Source organism: Trichogramma pretiosum, unplaced genomic scaffold (genome assembly GCF_000599845.2).
Source record: "Trichogramma pretiosum strain Unisexual culture from Peru unplaced genomic scaffold, Tpre_2.0 scaffold17, whole genome shotgun sequence".
Lineage (NCBI taxonomy): Eukaryota > Metazoa > Arthropoda > Insecta > Hymenoptera > Trichogrammatidae > Trichogramma > Trichogramma pretiosum.
In genome coordinates this window covers 734,947-761,528 of record NW_019641225.1, presented here as the reverse complement: position 1 = coordinate 761,528, position 26,582 = coordinate 734,947, and the positions used below count along the sequence as shown (strand labels likewise).

At 45.2% G+C, this 26,582-nt stretch overlaps 1 protein-coding gene across 2 annotated transcripts in view; it reads left to right on the top strand.

Annotated features, from left to right (window-relative positions):
• Nucleotides 1-15,674: 15,674 nt before the first annotated feature.
• The window catches only part of LOC106649265 (nucleolysin TIAR), a 497,287-nt gene continuing 486,379 nt past the window's right edge, over nucleotides 15,675-26,582 (top strand). For both annotated transcript variants that reach the window (XM_014366573.2, XM_014366574.2), the window contains exons 1-2: nucleotides 15,675-16,892; nucleotides 17,269-17,743. In XM_014366573.2, the coding sequence (XP_014222059.1) occupies nucleotides 17,330-17,743 (414 nt within the window). In that variant the 5' untranslated portion in view covers nucleotides 15,675-16,892; nucleotides 17,269-17,329. The remainder of the gene's footprint in view (nucleotides 16,893-17,268; nucleotides 17,744-26,582) is intronic.

Sequence of the window (26,582 nt, the reverse complement as noted above, 5' to 3'; positions counted from 1 at the left end):
CTCTCTCTCTCACGCACGATGTTATATACGCGCGGAGCGCAAGCAGCAGCAGCAGCAGCCTACTAGCCGCACTGCAAATGTGCATTTTATCAGTCGATCGCGGTTAAGCTTTCACCCTCTCTCGCTCGCTCTCTCTCTCTCTCTCTCTCTCTCTCTCTCTCTCTCTCTCTCTCTGATCAGCAGAAATTAGCATAGAGCCAATTTATGTCTCCCACCCCTATAAATAACATGTTTATCGTTGTAATTTATGCACGCGCATATATACAGGCTCGCGCATGCGGAGCGACCGCGTCGGTTGTGTCAAGTTGGGATGTCGCGCGCGACATATCTACTTATTGTTGTTTCTGCTGCTGCCACTGATCCGGTTGATTCCTTTTCAATTTTGTCATAAACTCATTTCGACTCGTGCCTCTCGTCGTTCGTTCGCGCGGCTGATCATTTAAAGTTCTTCATAAACATTTGTAGCCAACACTATGATCTTCCGCTCGGGCAAATGTCAGCGATGGATCTCAAAGAATCATTTTATTTCACAGGTCTAATGTGTGTCAATGCATATACGCAATTTAGCTTTAATTGAGCCGTTATCAACATTAGGTTTAGCAGACAAGGCTAAAGACTTCAAGCAACGAGTACATGAACTAAATGTAGGTGGATGATCCGTACCGATCAGAAAAATTAATTGACTAATATTAAAAAATTTCATTATAATAACTTACGAATTTACAATAAGTGTTGTAACTTCCAATTACGCTCAATTTTACCTCGCTTCGGCAGCACAGTTATTTATCATTTGGAATGTATCAGTACAGTGACGACCGCTAGATGGCTCCATACTTGTTTTTCAGAAACCCCCACACAAAGTAACTAAGATCGGGAGTGATATAGGGGTCGACGTAGACATTGAATTTTAACTGGGCATAGAAACGTTTCTGGTAACAGAACTCAATGTATATGATAGAGGCGCCGGAATGAAACCCTTCAATTTGAGCGGAACGACAGAACAGTTCAATATTTTAAAATTTTTCAAACAATAATAAATTTACTTAAGAATAAAGAGAAATGAATACTATTAATTACTAAAATAAAATCCGCCAAATAAATTTCAAATAATAAAAACTTTTTATAGTTGACTACCTGACTACCTGTCTACATTGCATGTTGCCCAAGAACCATGAAATTCAAAAATTATTTTAAAGCTTCTGAAATGCAAGATTTTTTTACTTTGCTACTATCCAGCCTTATTAGAAAATATTTTACCAAAAATATATTATCAGAACTTTCTGTTGCTATCATATAGTATGAGAATTTTATTACCGACGATGATGCCGCTGCGGGCCGTAGAAATATAATGCGCTGTCCTGACTTGTGGGTTGCAGGGAAAGTCAAGGATTATGCACACCTTTCTTTGATAACAATAACTTTATTATTAACCGTGCTCAATATTTTAGGTGACTTAGAGCGATAGGCTCCAAAAGCTCCGTTGCTGGAGTGAGAGTAGCGATTCTGAAGCAGAGACCAAGCCAAGTCTTTACTGTTCAACTGCCTATTGCTAAGTAACTGCTCGAGCTCATATTCAAATTAATAGTTAACTTCTATCACAACTCATCGAGCGCTCTTACTCAAAGTATCTTCTCTCACTCCAGCAGCCCTGTCTGAAAGCGCCAAAAACCATACAGACGAAAATTCCTGTAATACAAATTCAATTAGTAAAATTTTTATTCGATTTGTTCTCAAGGGAATTTCAATCATTGTACGATATTGAAAATTGCAGTTTCAATGTGCACCAATTATCGCATTTAGTTGATTGTGTAGTACAAAGGAGTCCACCGTGGGTTTGGTCTTGTTTCACATTTAAAGATGCGAACGGGTATTTCAAAAAATTGAATCATGAGTTTAATAAAGTAGACATGAAAATTATGAATACGATTAAAATGATAAATGCTACTTATATATTAAAATCGAAGTTGAATCAAAACCAATTAGCGCCAGAAGGCAATGTTATATTTCCAATGAGAACTCAGGCAAAAACAGATTTAAATCCACAAGAATTCGAAGGGCTAAATAATTTTATCTTGAAGCGGCAACTACGTATTGCGTACATATTGTATAAAACTGTAAACATCTCAGACATAATTTGTACCAAGGCAATTATGTTTCGCATATGATATTTTGATATTACCATGGATCAAGTCAGTTATGAAAGGATCCATCTGTTTTTTTGGCTGGGGATTTATCCCTAGTTACAGATGACACTCGCAACACTTCTTTCGAAAACAGTTCCTTGATCGCTTCTCTAAAAAACCATCAAACGGTCATCTTGTACCCAGTTTCAGGGTTTGTTTAACATTTTTCTGTTATCAATAAGCGAAATTACAATTCATGGAGAATCTAGTGCAAGATTTAGAGATTTTATCATTATTTTTTTCACTTTCTAAAAGTATTAAAGAAAATATGAAAAATATTTTTGATGGAAATTGTGATGGAAAAAAATGTAAAAAAAAAGAGGTTATAAAATTAGTTGCAAGCAAAAAAAGAATGAGCGGAAAGTTACGTAATGAAATCAATTATATGGTAGGTACTGATGTGTGTGTGAGCGCTGGCGCCGATACGCGTCTTAAGTTAATGTATAGTAGAGAGAAAGGAATAATAATATTGTGTAGCGCGACCGAATTATGGCGCGTAATGAGGTAAATAATAAAAGTAAGGGGGTATTTTGTAACGGGTTTTGCGGCAGTTGAAGTCGATCAATGTAAAATAAAAATCAGTTTTTCTCTGCGCTCAGAGTTGAATACTAATAAAGAAAAAGCACCCTTCGACCGTTATTTTTCTCAACCTTTCCCACCTTTTCACTTACCTAGTCGAAAACTGAGCCACGGACATTCAACATAGAGAAATCAATTATTTTTTACATATTCATTTCTGAATCTTTATGTTCATGGGCGTAAACATGTGATATGAAAAAAATCGTTAACGTTATACTCCAAGTGTATATAGGTCATATTACAAGAGGGTTGATAGTTTATAGTACTTACTTACTTTACTTCTGATTATTTATAATTTTTTATGTTTTTAGGTTTTTCGAAAGCTGAAGAATTATCTCTGATTTTCAACCCATGAAAAAAATTTAACAGAAATTGTATTTTCATGTAGCAATGAACATATTATAATATTTACTTAATGGAGTCGAACACATTTATTTTTTGACCTTTACTCTATTTTCACTTTTTAATGGAGCAACAATTTTTTCATTTTCACTCTAGGAAATCAAATTCCAACTTTGAGACCCTGTAGATCCAAGAGGGATGGACCTAGAGCGCTGATACATTCAGGATTTCCATTTTTTAATGTACTCTTCAAGAGTACATACTGTTTTAGATATAATTAATACGGCTTTATTTCATTAGGTGCGTGCACACATAAGCTTAGCTAAAATAACATTAAACTAAAATTGTTTAATCCATTCTTTTCCTTTTTACTTTTACTGGAAAAAATTGTAACTGTCGCTAATCTGCTTCCTCGCAAAATAACATGTTTCCATTTACCTAGTATTGTCTTATAATAATATTAAAAAAAAGTATCAGCCATAAGGTGCTCTTCTTTGAAGTATGAACACTTTACAATTTTAAATACCAACAACCTTTCACCAGTTCTTTTTATTTCATCGTTGTAGTTAAGAAGACAATTTGACAGATGCTGTGATGAATGGAACTTATCCAATACTCTTGTATGCGACACATCATTAGTTTAGAATTTACTATAATTGTGCTAAAAAATATTCAAACCGGACCTACCCCTAATAGCACGATACGTTTTTATAACGTTACTGAAACGTTCAATTGGAAACCTTAGAATGTTTCAGAAAAAAGTCGAAAAAACGTTTGTAGAACCTTCCAGAAACATTTAAATATCCGCCCCTGCATTTCGTTTCTGAATATGTACAACGTGGTAGGAACATTTAAAAAACGTTCTGCCTGAGTTACTTGGTAAACTAAGCGGGCAATCCGATGTTATATTTTAACAAAAATAATTTATCAACGCGTTAATTTTAATCTATTTCTGAGTGAAATACTTAGCTTTATTTTCCTTGTGTAGCCGCGATGACCTTCGATTACTTATGCCGACCTGCCATACTACCATGCTTGGTTTAGGCCGACGATGATCAACGGTGCACCGTTGATCTTCGGCGGCCTAAACCAAGCATCGTAGTATATGGCAGATTGGCATAAGTAATCGACGGTGCACCGTTGATCTTCGGCGGCCTAAACCAAGCATCGTAGTATATGGCAGATTGGCATAAGTAATCGACGGTCATCGTGACTACGCAAGGAAAATAAAGCTAAGTATTTCACTCGGAAATCCATAAAAATAAGCGTGTTGATGAATTATTATCGTTGAAATGTAACATCAGATTACCCGCTCAGTTTCCCAGGCAGAACGTTTTTTAAACGTTCCTACCACGTTGTACACATTCAGAAACGAAATGCAGGGGTGGACTGTTCCGGATTGTGAATAAATCTACGCGGCAAACACCTTTGAAATTGTAAATAGTGTAAATAGTACTCTTAGTTTAAGTCTTGTTATTGTAGTGTATAAGTCAGTCTCGAAGAGAACGCTCAGCTGGCAACAGTCAAAGCCTAGCAATATTCTCTTACTCAAATCTCAATAAATTACCAACGGTTTTTATTCTCAACACAGAGTTTTTCAAAGTTGATTAATTCTCTCCTCATCTTCTCTCCTCATCTCGAACATGGACATTTAAACGTTTCTGGAAGGTTCTACAAACGTTTTTTCGACTTTTTTCTGAAACGTTCTAAGGTTTCCAATTGAACGTTTCAATAACGTTATAAAAACGTATCATGCTATTAAGGACAACTTCCATCGATCAGCAGCACCTCTCGTTTTATATGCAAGCATCTCTATTTTCCCACTTGCGGGAGCGACGCCTGGATACGACGTCACCTAGTGGTGTTGATCTTAAACACCTGGTGAAAATCGAACCCACACCCTGAGCAACAAATATTGCCTTGGGAAGTAGCTCGACGTCTTAACCTACTAAGCCAATAATTCGCTGTTGTGTGCGTGAATGTGTATGTGCTAGTGCATTATTGCGCACACGTTCAATTCTCCCAATTCTCACAAAAACAGCTCCTCCATGGCACGTCAACTTTTTTTTACACCGTGTAGTACCCGCGTGCGTGTGTGTATACACGTATGCATTACGATAGCTGCTGATGCCGCCTCGCGATCCTTTGATCTCTTTTTCTGTGTTTCCCGCTAGCCGCGCGCGCGGTGCGTTCGTTCGTATAATACGTGAAGCTGCAGACCGTACCTATGTGTGTATATGTATACACAGACACTCACTCACACACACACACGCGCATGCGAGTAGCGATGTGCACCCATTTGCATACATATAGGGTCATTATAAATATACCGTTTCTCTCTATCTGACTCTGCTGCTGCTGCTGCTGCTGGACTCGCGTACACCGTGTGTCCAATGCTGTCCGCGGAAATAGCCGCAAAACTGGCCAATGCCGCTTGCCCGCGCGCTTATGTACGTCTATATAGGTGTGCGTACGTGTTTGCTGCTTCAACCCCTTTGCAGCTCTGTGCCGTGCGCGCCTCTGGGATATATCTTGCCGAGACCGTATACAGCAAGAGAGAGCTTCTCGTATTTGTGTATACGTACTACGCGCGTTTTGCGCGGCCCAGGAGCGACTGCAGCAGATAGCCGACAAACGGAATTTATACGTAGGGTCAGAGCGAGACAGAGCGCCCCGGCTTATACGTGGGAAAAAACATCTTGAGTATATAATATGACGCGATACGGTAAAGCGATATCGTGCAGCGCGTGCAGAGCGTTGTGTTTTGCAGCAGCAGCAGCAGCAACAAAAGCAGCAGATTGGACGAAGATCTCGAAAGATTTGATCGATGGATTATCCCGAGCTGCATTGCAGATCCGTCGTATTGTCGCTTTTTGCATTTATACACGCGAACGAGCTTCCTCCGCATGTAAAACTAGATCCCCGAGTACAACGCCCGTATATACGTACAGTATACACCTATCGTTTAATAGCACGTAAAGCAATCATAGCGAAACGTCAGACATTATATCCTCGGCAATAATCCCGTGCTGCAGCTCGCCGCCGCCGCCCCCAGACGTAACGTATTAATCTCGATGAATGTGCGCAATGACACGGCGGTATAAATTCACAAGAGCTCTCGCTGCCGCAGTATAGTGTTCGGTGCGGCGCGGTGCGGTGGCAATAGCGCGCGCGCCGCAGTATAGTTGTCTACTCTATTGCTGCTCCGCTGCCAAGCGCGACTCCGAACGTCGGTGGTACACGTCACGATGACCCAATTCTCCATCTCCGCACCACCTCTCCTCTGTAGCCTCGCTCGCGTTCTTTACCTGCGGCTGGTGTTGTCGCAATGAGATGAGATTTCGATTCGTATGGATGACGATTAAAAGTATCGAGGCTGGTGATGCTTTCTCGCGTTTACGTAACTACTACACAATAGCTAGAGAGAAAAAAAAACAATGAACATCGTAAACACTCGGGGGACTCGATTATTTTTTTCCTTTTGTCCAAGCTCGACTCATGCAAATTTTCGGCAATTTATTTTCCCGCGGCCAAATATTTTCCCAACGCGGGCAACGAGAGAGAGAGAGATCGAGCTGTTAGTTGTCGAGAGACCGAGATATCCCCGTGTATACTCTCGATGAATAATATTTTTAAGCTCGCTGCTTTTTATACTCTTTCTCTCTCTCGCTATCTCTTTCCCTCTCGTTTAAATATTATATGTGTGTACGCGCGCGCAAGCAAATTACTTTCTTTCTTTCGTTTAGCCCAGGCCGCACGCGAACGAGATTACTCCTCTACTCCGGGCAGCACGAAATGCGCGAGTTAGAGAGCGACGCGCGCACGTAACGTTGATAACATTACGTTTAATTCAACGCACTCGCGCGTCGAGGCTAATTTCTTCTTTTCTTCTTTTTTATTTTTTAAATTTTATACCTCCATCTACCTTCGCGGCCGCAAGCTCGGAGTAATAAAGGTGATATATTTCCTCCCGTTTGAGAGAGAGAGAGAGCTGCGAGTTGACGTTTGACCCCGGCGTATATTCGTCTGACCAATATCGCTCGTAACTACTTATCATCCTCGTCGCTCCTCTCGGTCACGTCCTCGCGCGCGCGCGATCGTAGCTTATCCAATATCTCCGATACACGTCGCTGGAACGCAACTATATATTCGCGTGCGATATTCATCGTAATCATAAAGAATACATCGCCGCCGTGGCGCGGCAACAAAGGTCTGTACTAGGTCACGCGTCTCGCCGAGAAAAAATCGTAAGTATGAAGTGTATAAATACACGAATTCACATGGGGCAGAGAATGGTGTACGAAAAAAGTGTTTTTTTTTTTTTTAATAGGAAGAACAATGCGCAAGAGTGAGGAGTAGTAGAGGGTATAGGCGCTTCCTCCTAGCCAACTCTTTCCAATTCATAAAGTCTCTCCTGCCGCTGGACACTAGACTATGGCATATAGATGCATCGCTCGCTTGCGCGCTTCAAGTTTTTATCGCGAGTAATAAACAACGTACACACACCTATATATACACACACACACACACAAACAGAGCCACGAGTACACGTATACGCGAACGTTATTGTTACTCGCTGAGCCGTCAAAAATTCGACTAGACTCGACAGAGAGAAGATGAACTGCAGCTATTGCTCTAGTGCTCCTAGCTCTCGGGTCGCTTGTGTGTCAGTGCAAGCGCGCATACGTCCCATATGCGTATATGCATGTATGCATGTACGTACGAGCGACGGCGGCGGCGGCAGCTCTCACTCGGTGTCTGCCTAGTAGTATATTTTTTGACTGACATCCGAGGCTTCGTTGTAAATTTTACCTCTTCTCTCTCTCTCTCTCTCTTTTTTTTACGGGCTCGTGGCTGCCCTGCCCTCGAATCGCGCATGTTTTTACGCGGGCGCGCATCACGAGACTCTTCTATCTCTTTGTTATCGTTGTTGAAAATGTTTACGTTAAAATTAATGTAATAGTTAAGAAAAAACTCCAAAGTTTTATTGTTTATAACGCCACATTCTGATGGAAATTTCGGAGGTATACGATCCGGAATACTACACTGAACTCGGTGATGTAACCCCATGTGATCGCTCGATGACTTATAACGAATTTAGTCGCTACGTGAAAAAATTGCGTGGAACAATGATCCAAAACTTAGGATATCCGCTACGCGGAGGAGAACGCGAAGCTTTCGCACAAGAAACGGAGCGCGAAGCTTTGGGCGAGATGTGAAAACTTTGAGGCAATAAATAGATGCTCTGAGTTGTATGATTATTTTGACTTTACCACTTGCAGGTTTACAGATACAGGTACTCGCCATCTAGTGGTTGAGACAAGAATTAATAATAATTGAATTGCCATCAAATTTTCTTAGAACTAGATTTGAGCATATAGAATTTAATTTTTACATTGAATTTGCATTAAATTAATTGAGTTCGATTTTCAAAAGTGTATCTTTTTAAATCGAAGGTAATGAATCGCGCGTCATTATGTATAAATCGGGTTTAGCTTGACAAAAAAAATGTCCTCCGATTATCCCGATCAGTAGCAGATATCGATGGATACATCCATCGTCGTCGAATTACACGATATGTACATACAAATGTGTACGTACTTTTCGAGCTTTTTGCGTTCACCTGCGCTGCGCGTGCTATCTCCTGTAGCACTGCCGCGACTGCCTTTCATGCAACTGTGCGCGCGTCTCATTTCCGGCTCGGCGGCATCATTCGCTTCGTTAACCTCGGTCGGGCCGCCGAGCGCTGCTCTATACACGGCGTACTTTGCATCTCTCTGTCTCTCTCTTCTCTATAAATGTTGATGCGTTTGCATTAGCGCTAATGTTCGGGGCTCAACGGGGACCGAATAGAGGTACTACTTGCCGCGCGGTACGGCGGCCACCGAGTTACAAATGGTAATAGGACGGCGCGTACGTGGCACACACGCACACATATATATACAGATAGATATAGACACAGAAGAAGAGTGTAATGCGCTACTATTGCGGCTGAGTGAGTGAGAGAGCGAGAGAGAGAGAGATCGAGCAGCTGGATTCGTCCTCTGGAATTATACGCTGCTGCAGCTGTAGTGTATCCGTGTATATCTGCAACGGAGCGCATGCTACACATACCCGGCTTATCCAATGGTCGTTAAAGCAGTTGAAAAGTTAGGCTCTCTGTCGCGACATTTTTCAAGTAAAAAAGTATATATACGTACACGCAGAGAAACCGCAATAATTTTTTTGTTCAGCGTATACGTGGCAATATAAACTTACTCTCTCTCTCTCTGTCTCTCCGCCTTTCTCTCGTCAAATTCCGTAAGTACGACAAAACGCGCGTGGGAGACCCCCCGGCCTCGCGCTCGCTCGCACACCACTCTTTTAATAAGTTGAAAATTTAGCGGGTAGTAGGTAGGTAGGTAGGCAGCAGCAGCAGCAGCAGCAGAAAAAAATACATGCATATACGTATATAGCCAGGCCATGAATTCGAAGTATGCCTCGGCTCTCTCTCTCTGTTATTCCGTCGGTATAATTTAATTCCTTTTTCGCTGTGTGTAGCAGTAGCGGCTCGGCGCAATAGCTATATTCCTGCTGCCGTCGCTGCTATACATCCACGCGTACATTCGATGTATTTAAAAAAGTTTTATTATCCGCGGGTGCGCTCGCTCGTTCTATACGTATATACGTACTCTGCATGGAACATACCACACTCTGGGAAATTCGATCGTTGTTCGACTCCGAACGCTATGCAGTACAACCCCCCCCTCGTGTATATACGTATACAATAATAGACTATTGCATCGAATTTGCCTCTGGCTCTCGCGGCGGTGCGGCTTGCAAGCTCTCTGTTATCATAAATGAAAAATCGACGCATCAAATTCCAATTGCCGATTGCGCGCGCGCCCGCGTTTGGTTAAAATCTTTATTATTTTTTCCGTTCTACACGGGCCCTCGTTTTCCAAATACCATTGTAATATCTGGAACTCGCTGCCCGTGGATATCTGCTGCTGCAAGTATGTTGATACACCGTTTTATACGCGCAATCGTAGTCATGCTTGGCATTTCTAAAACCCTTATCTCGAGGCTTCGCTCTCTCTCTCTCTCTCTCTCTCTCTTCTTTCTCTTTTGTTTACGTCCACGAGCTTGGCCAACATACATATCACACGTACATGAATACGAATACGTATAACGTCATCATCACATAGTCTCGTAGCGTAAAATTATGCACGCACGAACTGGTCCGATAATGGAGATAGGCCGCGTACGGCCTATCCATCTCTTTTCCTCTGCACAGCGGCAGGGGAGGTACCCAGGTGGCGCTTACACACTCTCACACCCACACACATGTAGACATCCAGGTCTCGCGAGAATGTATACATATACGAGAAGAGAGTATGTCTGCGTGCACAGCTCTCTGTAATATGCACGATATGCCTAGGGTTTTGGCCCCGAAAATTTCCCTGAATTTCCTGAAGGGTCCTTTTCGCTAACAGGCTTCTCGACTTCCTTGTCGCGCGAGCGTTTATATGTGTAAGTGTGTGTATGTGCAAGCACACGGCGTATAAAGAAAGAGACGCCTGTGTAGCAGCAGCAGCAGCAGCAGCCTATGTCGAGTCGTTGTTTCACGTCGCATGTACGTATGCGCCAGAGGCTATAAACTATATATGAGTCATTTCACGTCAAGTCTCCTAGCGCGGCGCCCGCGCGGCATTATTAATCGAAATTGTTCAATTTGTAACTCGCCAGAAAAGCACCTAAATGCACCCAGAAAAAATATGTGCCATATGATTTTGATAGGAAATTTTCTCAGCTTTCCGATGATGAGGTCAGATTTTCCAAAATTTTCCATTTTCCCCGGAAAAACTTGACATAAACTTTCAAACTCAAATATCTCAAAAACGGCATTTTTAAGATTTTTTTAAATAGTGCCAATCGAAAGCTGAGGAAATTTCCTATCGATATGCAAGTTTTCAGAGAGTACTTTTGATAATTACTCAATGAAATACAGCGACGAACGTGTAAAAACGTGACATTTCGGCCCGTGCGGCAGCTGTTCCCGCGCTCAGTACCCCGCGCGGCGCAAAATCTCACGTTTTTACACGTTTGTCGCTGTATTTCATTGGGTAATTATCAAAAGTACTCTCTGAAAACTTGCATATCGATAGGAAATTTCCTCAGCTTTCGATTGGCACTATTTAAAAAAATCTTAAAAATGCCGTTTTTGAGATATTTGAGTTTGAAAGTTTATGTCAAGTTTTTCCGGGGAAAATGGAAAATTTTGGAAAATCTGACCTCATCATCGGAAAGCTGAGAAAATTTCCTATCAAAATCATATGGCACATATTTTTTCTGGGTGCATTTAGGTGCTTTTCTGGCGAGTTACAAATTGAACAATTTCGATTAATAATGCCGCGCGGGCGCCGCGCTAGGAGACTTGACGTGAAATGACTCATATATCCAGTAGCAGCAGCAGCTACGGCGGCACACTTTGACTAGCTCTTTCACTCTCGCGAGCGGCGGTGGCGGCCCTCGCTCCCGTCACAACGGCAGCAAGCTCCGAGCTCTACCATAGCTCGCTTATATACCATCGCCGCCGCCGCCGCCGCCGAGGCTGTTTCAGAAGCTCGTGTGACGGCTTCTCTCTTACGGACGAGGTCGTCGCGCGAGGCTCGACTGTATACGTCTTGTACGCCCACACACACAGACGCAGACACACAACCAGCCACACGTTACGAAGAGAAATGGAGTCGCAGTCAACTATACGTAGGTACGTAGGTAGGTAGGTAGGTAGGTAGGTAGGTGTGTGCGTGTGTATAGGTGAAACTCGAGGGAAAATAACCCGTACTCGTGCCAGGAGCGTAAGGTGAAAGCTGCTTACGCGCGAGTTTGCTCTCTCTCTCTCTCTCTCTCTTTCTATCTAGGTGTAGGGCGCAAATTTCATCTCCTGCAGGCTAGGCGAGTAGCAGTACGCTACAGCCTCGTACGTATATAGTTGTTTTGTTGCTTAACTCTCGCAGCAGCAGCTAACTTAATTTCTTAAAGAGTCAATTATGCATCGAACGTTAATCAACGTTTCCATTTCTATGTACGAGGTAAAAAAGCTCGCCGGAGCTTTTTTGTCGACTTTACTCGCCCTTTCGACTTCTTCGCTTCGTTCCGTATTATACATCCCTTTAAACGCGCCGCTGCTCAGCTCTTTTACTCTCGGCTCTCTCTCTCTCTCTCTATCTCGTGCTTTCGGCTATACACGGCGAACCCAGTACGGTACTCCGTTCTTTCTCCGCTTCGACTGTACTACTGCTGCACACTGGTCGCACAGGAGCAGCGTCGACACCATCGCGCTTCGTCGTCGTCGACGTGGCGGTGCAGGCGCGCTGTCGCCCCTTCTCCTCTCTTCTTCCTGGAGAGAGCTTTTTCGAGGCTCGCTGCTAAAAAGCTCCATCTCTGTTCTCCGGCCGGCTATTTCACGGCGGCGGTGGCGGCGGCGTTCACGGTCCTCTCTCTCTCTCTCTATCCCTCTTTCCCTCTACTCTGCTCTCTACTCTGCTCTATGCCGGCGGTATGGTAGAGCGCCGGCAGCGCCGTTTCACGATACAACGCATTGCGATACACCGAGGGAACGGCGCGCGCGCGAAACTCTCGCTCGTCTCTTCTCTCTCTGTCTCGCTTTCTCGTCGCGCCGTCGCGCTTCCACGTATATTCTCTCTCTCTCTCTCTCTCTCGCTCTCTCACAGGATTATAACTCGCGGACGTTCCAGCCTAGTACCAATGCAGTAACCTAGCCTCTTCCTTTTTGCGATCCTTGCCATTGTGTTTTTCCTCCTCGTAATACAAAAATCATCTTCCTCCCTGTGCAAAGAAAAGCTCCCAGCTATACTTGTTTTCCTCGTTGCCGCAGTTTCGACAAAATCGATCGATCCTCGTCCTCGTGACTCCTCGCACGATACACAATATAATCTCCGCTGTCCAGTGCTCCTCTCTCTCTCTCTTGCAAGTCGCAAGCTCAACGTTCACGCCGATACATACAATAATAGTACTATAGGTACACGTATAAAATACATTATACGCGTATACACATACGAGAACGAGGTAGCATCAGATCCCCGCTCAACGGCAGCAGCAGCTAGCAGCATCCAGAGTGTGTACCGGTGTAAACAAACGGCGCGGCAGCAGCAGCGGTGGCGCACGCAAGTCCAAGTAAACGATCGTTGGCGAACGGTAAACAGAGCAGCGGCAGCGGCGGCGGCGGCAACGGCGGCAGTGACGGTGGTGGTAGTGGTGGTGGCGGTAGTCTCCCGATTGTGTACGTGTTGTGAGCGCAAACAAGTGGTACGTGTTGTATATAGAGATATGCGCGTGAGATTCTCGAAAAGTGCGATTGTGCTGCTTCTGCTGCTTTACAACTGCGCAGCAGTCTCTATAGATGTATATATATTCATGCGTATATAGACTGCTGCTGCTGTACGTATATATATATTTAAGCTCTGTGCAAGCTGCTGCTGTTACCAAGCTATACGTACGTATGCGTATATATGCACAATGGCTGAGGTTTAGCGCGCGCTGGTGATTGTGTGTGTGTGTATAGCAGGAGGCTCAGTACGTGTGTGTGCATATATATGCGAGAGGCGCAGCAGCAGCAGCAGCAGCAGGCTGTATGCGAGAGAGCGAATTCAGCTACTGCGCTGCGAAATATATACGTATAGAAGCTGTTGTTTGTGTCGGCTGTTTTCCGTCGGCACGGGGCGAACAACCGCAAATACGTCTTGCGACAATAATGCAATACAGGGGGGTGTGCGCGCGTAGATATATACGCCTGGCGAATCGATCGACAACTTAATCGCTCGATGCGCACCGCTATAATAATAATTATAATGATAACGGACCGTGTCTAGCCGAAAGCTTCCGGGTTATACGGGATCGAGCTTTCTGCGGCTCGAGTCGTCGCTGCCTGCGTTTATACCGTATTCGATTCGAATTTTGCTTGGCCGCATCGTTTCTCACTGCGCAAACGCGTTGTAAATGTTTATCAATGATTGCTTAATTTTAATACAACAAATTTCGAGTAAAGTACAAAAAAATAAAATAAAAGATTCGATCAAAAGCGAACATGAACAAAAAAAACAAAAGCTCGCAACGAGTTTTGAAAAAGCTGCACTACAGCTAGAAGGGCCACGACCACGTGAAGAAAAGTTGCCGGTAGATCACTCGTGGCGGTTTATGCTGGCGTATACATATAGTACATCGTGGCTGCTGCTGCTACTGCTGCTGCTGCTGCTGCGCGCCAAATGCACAAGGAGCAACAGCAGCAGACGCAGCCACAGCAGCAACAGCAGCAGCAGCGCGAGAGAGCGAAACAACCTCCCTTTGCGCGTACAGTCGCGCAACTCCTATTCAGCTCTGCCGCGCGTATATACCGTACTATATACATGTAGAGCGAGAGAGAGAGAGAGAGCGGAGCCGACGAACCCCACAGCTCTACACACAACAAGCCAACACAGCAGCCATCCATCCCCCCACTCTCTATCTCTCTCTCTCTCTCCCTTTAACTCCGGTGTAGAGCCTGTCTCGCTGCCGCTACCCTCCCGCGCACACGAACGAAACGCACAACAGCAGCAGCAGCAGCTAGCAGCTAGCAGCAAGCAAGCCAGCCAGCAGCGGCAAAAGCGTGAACGGAAATACTAGTCAGTCGCCGAGCGACCTTCCAACGTTACGGGCTGGCTTTGGCTTAATAACAATAATAGTATAGCGAGCGATTGTACATCATCGTATTGTTGTATACTCATTTAAAAAAACAAAAACGAAAGATTACCCCGCGATTTTTCACAGAAGGATTATAATAAAGCCTTTTACTACTTCTACACAACGCCGCGAGCTCGAATCATGATTCAGACGTGTCACGAAGTTTCGTATTTTTGCGGAAACGCAGCCGAGCGCTCTTAGCGTTTTCGACACTTTTTGCCGAAATAATAATAAACTATATATACTGCAAGCACCGTCGTTTTGTATACACGCATCTTTCGCAGGTTTTCCTTCCTGTGGTGGTTACAACTCCGATCTCCTTCGAAAAGTGCGGATAACGACGACAGCGATCAGTGACGAAAAGGCGAAAGAAAAAAAAATTTCATTAAAGTGAACGAAGCTCTGCGAGTGTTGATACGTAACTGACGAGGTTATTCAACAAGATTATCGATAACAGTTTCACAGTGAGTGCGAGTGTATTGTGATTGAAAAAAAAAGAAAAAGATTTCGAGATTTACCCAATTTAAAATAAAGTGCTCTGTTTTCCGCCAAGTTCGGAAAGCTTCGTAACCCCTTCGAAAAAATAAATAATAAAATAAAAATAATCACGTCGTAAATAACTGTGTGAAATCAAAGTAACGAATGTCAAGTTGGTTGTTCTGAAAAAAAAAAATAGTGGTGCAAAGTGAGAAAATAAAAAATTTGAAAAAAAAAATTAAATATAAAGAAAAAAAACAACGACAGTGGAACAAACGAATGATAAAAATTAATAAAAATCTTAAAAGAAATCTCAGTGAATAAAAAAAGCTCTCTCGAATAATTTCACAGTGACAAGTGTTAACAGTATTCTTCAAAGCAGCCTCTCATCGTCCTACGTGTTCCTCTTTCTCTACATATAGAAAAAGAGAACTGCAACAGCAAAAAAAAAAAAAAACAGAGTCTATTAGCGGTCGCGGGCGCGTGCAGCACACTCAAAGCCAAAATACGCAGTCACGTGGAAACCGTTACCTCCCCGAGCCCGCAGCGCAGCAGGGATCATCGTCCGTACTCGCATCGTCTGAGACTGGCCAAAGTGAGCAACGGCGCCGGCGGCCTGCAACTGAGCATCGAGCTTAGCCGTCTGATCGACGACTGCGGCGGCTCGATTGGCGAGCGAGACAAAAAAGGCAAGATCCCGTCCGCACGTGGCAGCCTCGTGAGCAGCGGCGGCGGCGAAGGAGGAGGAGCAGCAGCAGCAGCGGCAGCGGCAGCGGCATCGGCGGCATCGGCGAAAGCAGAGGCGTCCTCCCAGACCACGCGCACTGTGGTCCGGGGCCCGATTATCATCGACGCGCGTACCTTGAACGCACACCCGACGCTACTGTCGACGAGCCACCACCACTCGACGACCGCTGATCATCATCATCTGCATTATCACTACCAGCAACACCACCACTCGGCAGTCGCGCCGAGTCAGCAGCAGCAACAGCAGCAACACAGTTGGTGCAGCGGCTGCAAGCTCGCCACCGATCAACAGCAACAGCAGACCGCGGGACAGGTAGCCGGTGTCGTCGCTCAGCCACCGCCCGTAGTCAGCTGTCTTCTGGGAGTCTATCCCGGTGCGCCCACTGCTCCCACTGCCGGCTGCGGCGCTCAGGCTGGGCCCCTAGTGCCGCGAGTACCGCCGCCGCCAGCGCCTCCTCAACCGCCTCTACTGACGGCCGTCGGTCCGTACAAGCAGCAGCAGCAGCAGCCCCAACCCCAGTCGATCGTCGGTCCGGTCAGCGCCGGCCTGGTACAGACCGCCGCGGCTGCCAACGTCGTCACCCCCAGTGGCTGTCGTACCTGTTGCTGTCATCATCAGCAGGTGACTCCGCATCAGCAGCAACAGCAGCAACAGCCGACACAACCGCAGCAGCAGCAGCAGCAGCATCATCATCATCACCATCATCAGCCCGCGACAGCTGTACAGCTCACCAGCCAACGGGGCGGTATATCGTTAAGGGTTGCGAGGGTGGCGTCCACCACCTCCGTCCGAGCCGCCCCCTACGCTCACTCCCAGCACCAGGTTTTGGGAACGGAGTGCAGGTAAGGCAACCAAAACCGAATCTTCAACAGCGAGGACTCGATTCCTTGTTGTGCGTGTGTGGGGAAATTCGCAGACTCGTTAATATTCTTTCAACCAAAAATAGTTATTGCAAGCACACGAAAAAGTAAAATACCTTTTTCCTTCTCTAATCAGCTGGTGCAGATATGGTTTTTTAACGAAACTCATTGCAGCACATGCCGTTTGGCTTGTGCAATGATCCCTCATTTTTCTAAAAAACCATAACTTTTCTAAAAAACATAAATCAGGAAGGTTTTCTATTGGGCCAGTGAACGGATTTTGACGACTTTGTAGATTCTCTCATATACTCCATTTCATTTTCACTGGACAGAGGTTAATAATCTTGGTTAATTCCAGGTGTAGGGAGGACACGGGCGCAGTGGGTGGAGGTGGTGCGGCACATATCCTCGGCGGCCCGATGCTGTTTGTCCCGTTCACGGTGCCCTCGTTCCCTGCGACGCATCAACAGCAGCAGCAACAGCAGCAGCAGCAGCAAAGCCACCCGGCGGTGGTGGCCACTGCGCCGCCGCCCCTCGCGCACGGCCCAGTCCAGTCGCACCACCACACGGCGGTAGCTGTGCAGTCGGTAGTGCCGGCCGGCCCAGCCGGCCAGAATCAAATCGTGCAGGCCCAGCAGCAGCAACAGCAGCAGGGCCAGCCCCAGCCGGGGGTTGTCGCCCCGGGGGCCCAGCTCAATCATCTGAGCCATCAGGCTCTGGTGCAACAGCAGCAACAGCAGCAGCAGCAGCAGCAGACACCGACGAGCCAGCAGCAGCCGATCATCCACAGCACCAGCTGTTCGCCCCAGCAACAGGCCACCACACCAAACAAGGTAGGTCGAGTGCCTTTGTATATACACTTTATTACTGTGTGCCTCGATCATCGATCGAATCAGTAGTACGAGTCGATATCGCGTCGGGCAGTGATCGAGCTCGCGATCGATTTCTCTCAAGTACCTTTATGCGTACGCACTTCGCTCCGGAGAGCATATGATTTTGCTCTCAATGAACTGTAAAAGCATATTCCTCTCGAGCGTATGAAATTTTTCCCTCTCTCGCAATCTTGCGCGGAAAAGGCGAATAACAGTTTTCATCTATATATACGTACGGGATACATCGCAGCAGCAGTCGAAGGAGGAAAAAATCCAATGTTAACGCCTCGTCCCTTTTGCGCTGCGCGTAGCTCTCGAAGCGATCTCGTAATAATATACAGAGCAGCTAGCTCTCGACGTATTGTGCTTTCTCTCTCTCTCTTTCTCTTCGTATCTCTCGTGCACGTGGCAACGCGCGCATACTTTTATGATTCTGGCCAGGATTCAAGTCAATTTTCTTTAGCGAGCTATAACTCGCGAAGAGATACGCGCACGTTGCGCGCCGCACCGGGAATTCCTTTTTCCTCTCTCTCTCTCTCTCAGTGTCTGTGCGTGTACATCTTCTTCTGGCTTCTGATGTTTAATTTTTTTCTCCTCCATTGCCGCGCCATAGTCTGGCGCGCGCTGATCTGTTGCTGTTGCCTTATTTCGCTTAGATTTTTGGCACAGTCGCGGTCTACTACTGTGTACCGTGTCGTCGTTAAAACACAGACGTTATCAATTATATCGTCACCGTAGTACCGGGCAACTATTATCGTTCGATACCGTACGGGGCGAATAATAATTTTAATACAAAAAAAGAAGCATCGAGACGACTACCTACAACTGCACGACTACGATCGGACATCTTGAACTGCCGCAGTAGTGCTCGCGGATTCTCGAGAAGAATTCAAAGGGGTACAAAAGTCGAGTTGTACTAGCAGCAGCATCAAGCGAGAGATACAGAGGGTATATATCGCGCGTATATATTGCGGAAAAGGCAGTTGGAAGAAGAAAAAGTGCGCGCACAAGCGAGAAACAGCTCGCTCGCGCGCAAGAAGAGAAAGAGACAGAGTCTCGAGCGAGCGAGTGAGTGAGTGAGGCTGTTGCTTTTGCTTCTGCTGTTGCTGCTGCTGCTGCCGCTGCAAGACTTCGAAAGTAGCTCAGCTAACTTTATTAATTAAAGGCTGTTAGTCCCGCTCTTGGCTCGATACACCGGGCGCAGCAGCAGCGGCGGCAGCGGCAACGTTCAAGTTTACTCTTCAAGCCCCGCTCGGCTTGGCGAGGCAAGGCAAGGCTCACTTTCTCTCGCTCTCTCTCTCTCATACTCCTGTAGCAGCATTGCTTGTATCACTTGCACGCCTCCTTGATTTTCATTATTATACACATTATTTTTCATCATTACACAATGGCCTTCTGCCGGTGCTGCTGCTGCTGCTGCTGTGCCTCTCAGCCTCTATAGCACGTGTAAGTTTGTCAATTTGCGAGCAAAACGTCTCGGGGATAATGCCCCGAGGCTTTAATTTATATACATTGATAAGGATGAAAGGAGAGAGAGGGAGAGAGAATCGTCGTCGGCAGAAATAAAATAAATGACAAACGGAGTCGGAAAATAGAGAGCCGGTTTAGCTCGATCGAAAAATACACGCGGAAGTCTGGTCAACGCCACGGAGACACTCTCGCACCCACACGAGCGACTTTTCTCTGCGTGTATGTGTGAAAGCTAAGACCGGAACACCGCGCTCGTGCGCAATTATCTTTCTTTTTGCTTCTCTTTTCCGCACACACGAGCTTGATAAATCGAGGCCTGCTGCCGCTGCTCGACGCGCTTCTCGTAATTACAAAATTGCTTGCTCCGCGCGTATACGCGCTACGTACGTACGTGTGCGCGCACGTATATTCACATACACACACACACACACACACACACACACACACACACACACACACACACACACACAGATTCGTATTGCGGCGCAGCTGAAAGAGAACGATGTTGAAACACACAACTCGCCAAAAGCTCGACTCTCTCTCTCTCTCTCTCAGGGAGAGTTAGGCAGAATAAGAGAGGCCACGAGGGGGGTAGGAAAAAAAGAGAGACAGAGAGAGGCGAGCCCAGGAGTGACTTTATAGCCTATGAAATCTTTACAGGCTGCGAGAGCTTGCGTTGCGCCCGCGCGTGTATATATAGGGATGAAGATCAAAGCGAGCTGTGTGCTACGGAGATGATTTCATTACGGCACGCCACTCGGGCTGCTGCTGCTGCTGCTGCTGCTGCTAGCTTCGTTGAAATATCAAAAGATTGCAGCTGGGTACTATTCTTTTTCTGCTGAAATTTTTCCGTCTCTTTCTCTCACTCCCTCTCTCTTACTCTCTCAGTCTCTCGCGTCACCTTTTTTTTTTCATTCATTCGACAGCCTCCTGCTGCTGCTGCTGCTTCTGGCTTCCATGCGCACTCACTCACACACACGCACACGCACACACGCGTATATATACCGGCGACGCCACCGCCTACTTCTTTATCTTTCCTGTATGCAGCAGCCCAAGCGTATATGTACGTATACGTATACGTGCACACGCGCCGCGCGAGTTTTTCAAATATACATACTTTTATATAACCCTTTTGTTCGCGTATACTTCGTTTTGTTCTTTTTTTTTTCTCTCTCTCTCTCTCGTTTTCTCTCGCAGCCACATGCGGCGCGCACACACATATTCATAACATCAGCCAAGCGACCTCCTCCTCCCTCGCCTTATATACCCTTTTCTTCTTCTACTTTTCCAAGAGTCGCATTAGCTCTTGCTTCTGCCTTGCGCACACGCATACACACGTACACAAGCGTTTACCCAGCTGTTATGCGTGCGGGTCGTGAAAAGTTGCCGGGCGAAATTTGTTTAAACGCCGATTTCGGGGCCATTGTGTTGTGGCGCGCGCCGGCCTTCGAGCTCGCAAATTTCATCGTATTGGACGGTATACGCGAGCCTCGGCTCATATTGCATTTATTAGCAATATATTACTTGCTCCGGTGGAATGCCGGAACGCGTGAGACTTTTTGCATGTGCAGATTTTATTAATTTGTTTGTTTCGTCACAAACCATACGCAGACTGAAATCGAATACGATAATACTACTTCGAGACCTACCGCTAGATGGCGAGTACCAAAATATGTAAATCTACAAGTGGCAAAGTCAAAATAATTGTATAAGTCTCAATCAAACGCCACACAATTAGGATGGTCTTCGCAAGTGGCTTTTTTAAATAACGAGGGCTCGTAGAGCGCTGAAACTATGGCTAGTGAGTGATAAATAAGTTTCGATTCGAAAATTTTTGAGAATAAGTTGAGCATGTTAAGTATATCAATTCGAAAAAATTTGTTAAAACATAAATAGCGCAAATAGAAGCCTGCAAATTGTTCGCGGTGTTCTTCAATTTTTCCTATCAATGTCTCATCTTGATTCTGTGTCACTGAGTAAGGCAAATCATTTCTTATATTGAACCAGGTTAACCAATAAACTTAAAATTAATTTAACGTTGACTCGATGTGCCCCGGTTTTTTCTTCATTTTTTAGTCCCTCTTCTGAGTTTATTATAAATAAAGTGAGGATCATTACATTATATGCCCATATAATTTTGATAAAAATTTTACATTTTCGGATAATATGCGTCAAGCTCTAACGGTGCTTTAAGTGCAAGACAATTTTTTAGTTAACCAAAAACTATAGCCATAAAATATTGAGCATTTCTACCAGAAAAGCGTTAGTTTATTATTACAAGACGCTTTCATCAAAATCAACAGTCTTTCTCTCTCTCTTTCTCGAACAGCGCGTAAAGATGAAAAAAATCGAGAGTCGGGCTAGATACAAATAGAAAAAATAGGAAAAAAAGAAGGTGGAAGCAGAAAAAGAGAGAGACAGGAGGTTGCTAAACGGATTTCAGGCTTGTCGTCACGTGGCCCTTAATATTTCATTACATTACTTCTTTTACCCGAGGCTCGAGGCCATATACTACTCTTCTCTCGAAGACAACGACGACGACGACGACGACATCTTTGCCACTGCCGGCCACATATAGCCCATGCCGCAGTACACACACACACGGCACCGGCTGCAACACGTCAGGCACGTACACATACTCGAAGGTCTTTTCCTCTCTGGATCGAAAAATAAGAGAGAGAGAGAAAGTTTTTTTCCTGCTGCTGCTTTTTCTCGCTCTACTGCTACTACTACTACTACTACTACTACTACTACCACCACTATTGCTGCTGCTGCTGCTGCTGCTGCTGCTGCTATCCAGGAGAAACAGGCAGGAGAATATTATTAGACCTAGCACTCGCCAGACTCTACTCTACTTATATTGTCGAAATAAGCTTCTCGCGCCTCTCTTTTTTTCCTTGCGGATATGGCCTAAAACGACTTTACCCAAGGTAGAATAGATTCGCTCCGTCCTGCTTCTTCTTCTTCTTCTCTTTTTTTTTTGGCTTCCGTTTCTCTCTACCCGATGGTGCAAGGCGGAATATACACCCGCACACACGTGCGCTAGGTCTTATTCTCATTCACGTGTACATATACGAAGAGCCGCGCGCGCGCTCGACTCGTGCGGAGCGAAATAGGATTTTTATACTCGCCCCCTCCGCGTATGTTTGCCGTCGAAATGATGTTTATATTTTACACTTCTTACCCTTCGCTCTGGTGTAGACGTCGTCGTCGTCGTTGCACTAAGAAATAACGAAAAAATTAATTCTAATGGAGGGCATAGTAAAAAAAAAAAAGACCAAGGAGGAAGGTAACGACGACGATTCAGCCTGGTAATTGAGAAGTAAAAAGCGTAAGGAAAAAAAATAGTACGGCAGCTGCGCGCAGCAGCAGCAGCATTGACGCTCGTAATGGATGAAAGACCGTCGTAAAATTTTACGAATGAGCATCGCGTATAGTCGGGGGCGAGAAGCCGCGCTCGACTATTGCGACCATTAGGCGAAACGACGGAGACGACGGCGCGGACTCGATAGCTGGATGAATATGAGATAGAGAATGAAATAATGATGGCCCTTACGAGATGCAGTATACTTTACTAGTCGACCCTCTTTTCGAGTGTTATACATATTATTTCTTCCTCTTTCTTTCCAGCTCCGCGCGATCGTAAATATACGAAAATAAAAAGGCACGATACACCTTTTTAAAACACAAAAATCGCTAAATATAAGTATCACACAAATGGAGGGTAACGCGATACAAGTTTCTGAAATCGGATCGTCGATACATACATATTCCGCGAGAATAGTAACAATAGCCCTATACATCGCGACGATAATTCAATCATCGACGCATGCACGTAAATCCCCGTTGGCGCTTCTCCCTCGCTCATCTTCCTCGTACATATATATACGTTTCGATCGGGGCGGCATGATTATATTCGGTGAACAATCAGGGACATCTATACGTATACACATGCAGCGCGTCGAAGCTTTTAGCCCTTGATCTTTGTTCATTACCGACGCTCTCCGTTCGATGTTTTACGCATACGTATCGCGCGAGAATCAGGTATATACCACCTCGTCGCAGTATCGTCTATGTCTATATGTGTGCACAGTAACTGCGACACAAAGCCACAGAAGTCGCAGCTCTCTCGCTTATAGCGTACAGTATGCCGTGACATCATCGTCGCATTGCTCCGCGCAACACCTTGTGCCTGTGCGCGCCGCGCGGTATTTACGCTTGTATTCTCAAATGTATTCGCGGGTGCTACAGAGAGAGAGAGACTTTGCGACGTACTCTCGCGCTGCAGCACAATTCGTAAGGCATTCCTCCATCCTCCACACGCAGCATCGTAGTTGCTAGCAGCATCCATATATAGGAGCTTCGAATTGAAATGCAAATCGCGCGCAGATCCCCAGGATGCAAATCCTTCTCTCTCTCTCTCTCTCTCTGCCCTTACTCCCATCCCTCGCAGTCGCATCATACTACACGCACACGCGAATATATAGTTAGTACGCGTATACATAATGCCTCTCTCACTCTCTCGACACGTCCGAGCGTTTTGCCTGATGAACGCGTACGGGCGCGCGTGCGATGCTTTTGAAGTCGGAGCTCTACTGTATACTACTATAAGGCTGCCGTTGTTGTTGCATTTTTTCACGTGCGTGTCTGTGTGTACGTATCGATGCAGCATGCGCATACGTGGGATTTTTTCTCGCACCCTTCGTGCATTCGATGTCGCCGCGCTTTGGAGAGACACGCACTGTGAGCGGCGCGGTGCGATGTTTTCTTTTATTCAGAAATATGTAATCCCATGGAATGAAAGGGACACGACGAGTTATAATCTCTTAAATAAACAATTTTTCTGTATTTTTTTTTAATCTCTCTCTTACCCACCTCTGCTGTACAAAGCTGCAACGGCCGCACGGGGTGGTGCATCCCACACGTGCGCGAGAGTCACGTGTGTATTAAAATCGAAAAAATCGCGTATCGAAACGAACTCGATGTATAACGCGCCTATGCCAAGGATCCCGTTGTTGTCTGCTACATTATACCACCATCGGCGCTGCCGCTGCAGCCTCTTCGTTTCTCGCTCGAGTGTTGAATTTCCAAAGCTACATTAATCATTCGTTATATACACGCGAAGGAATACAATTTCTCTCGCTCGGCTCGAGAGTCACTGCCGGCAAATTCTTTATGGCCTCATTATCATTGCCACGGCGCGCGTATATGTATATATTGCATTCATTGAAACGGCGCGCGCGCGGTAATACATTATTTAATCATCAATTTTGCAACGCAGTTATACGCGTATATAACGTAATATAATGCGCGCCGCCGCCCTGTGCAGTGCAGCGCGGCGAATGTTGTTGCGTGCGCTGCAATTCGAGAATGAAAAATCCCGAAAGCATAGATGTATAATGCAATAATGAGTTTGCACGCGCTGAAATCCATTAACAAAATAACAATAAGCACGCCAGAGGAAGAGAGATGCGTGTGCGTGTGTGTGCGAGCATCGGGGATAAGTAACAAAATGCGTCATATCAAACACGCCACGAGCTTGCAGTACTAACGTACGTTACGTGTGTGTATGTGAAAACGCCAGCATTCATATTTAAATTCGCAAACGTTCTCGCGGTCGAAAGAGAGAGAGAGAGAGAGAGAGAGAGAGAGAGAGAGATAAAAGTTACCCATATACTCACCCACGCACACACGAGTCAGCTAAAGGGATATGCGTATGTATATTCCGCCAGCATCTATTATGAATTATTAATTACATGGCAACAACAAGCTTGTAATACACCGCATACTCATTAAACCATAAATTTCTCATCAGACTCTCTCGTACGCTCGCTACTATCTACTATGCTGCTGCTGCTGCTGCGAGTTGAAGCGCGAGAGAGAGAGGATAGAGGTTTATGAATGCTCACTTGTATCTATAACTCGTGCATAATCTCCGTGAGCTTTTCCACCTAACTTGATTTCGCTATACTCGCACGCAGACTCACACACACACACACACACACACACACATGTAAATACTATAAGCTCGGCATTGAAATGCATAATAAGCTCTCTCCCGAGCGCGTAGATAATCGGTCATGTTTACAATTGATTTGATACACGCGTATCGATATAATATGTATCTATAATCGCGGCGCGTAGCGGCCTTTGAGAAAACGCGAAATTACGTATATATGCGTGCGCGCGGGGGCGATTGATTTATATTTAACTCGCATCAGCGCGCGCTGCACCGATCGTCGTTTTCATTTCGGATGTATCTGTGTGGTATATACTACTATACTTTAACTCCGACTAATTTAAACGCGAGTATGGAAGTGCGTGGGTGTGTGTACATGCCGTAATGTATGCAATCAGTGATTGGTATATTACGCGTGGACGACGCGCGGTTATATTTACTGCTTAATTTCTCCAACTGGGCCTTTTTATTCTACGATGATTTATACGTAGATGTGTATCGCGTATTGTTATTATTATTGTTATTATAATTATTATTATTCTACATTATTTTGGCCGCAGTGATTTACCGCACCGAATCATTGCCATTATTAATTATAAATTTAGTTAATCACGTGGAACGAGCGAGTGGCGCATTGTTCCGCGCGCGATTCAGTTAAATTCAATTCTACATTACGTACGCACGACCAACAATAATTCATTGTTGTGTTACGAGTGCGTGTGTGTATGTGCGTGGGCTAGGCGGATTTCGAAATTTTGTACAACGTAATAATAATAATGATGATGATGATGTTGATGATGATGATAATAATAAACGAAAAAAAACAGAAAAAGAAAAGGAGAAATAAAAAAGCAGCTGGTGAAATTTTTCTTTAATAAAAAAAAAGTACGAGCAAGACTCCGGGAGGGTGGGTGATAATGTATGGCTTTGTTTTTCTCTAAAGTATATACGCGCGCGGACTCTCACAGGTGCTCAGCGGCTTTCTTGTCAGTGTGAAAAATCTCGCGCTGACTCTCGTTGCTGCTGCTGCCGTTTCTGCTGCTGTTACCGTGTGTTGCGCACTACAGCCGTATATATAAATACAAAGTGAAACAAAGAAGCCCAGAGAGAAAGTGAGAGAACGAATAAGGGCTGGAAACTGTTTCTGGGCTTGCGGAGATAGAAGAGAGAGAAGAAGAAGCGTCGGTGGTGGTGATGGTGGCTGCTGCTGCTGCTGCTGCTGCTGTTACTGCTGCTGCGACAAGGTACAGCGTTGGGGAAAAAAACCGAGTTTGGGTGACGTAGAAAAAGAGAGCCAGAGAGAGAGATAGGCAAACAGAAAACTTGAGCTTGCAAATGAGAGCTTTTCCAGCGCGCAGTATAGTAATTTTT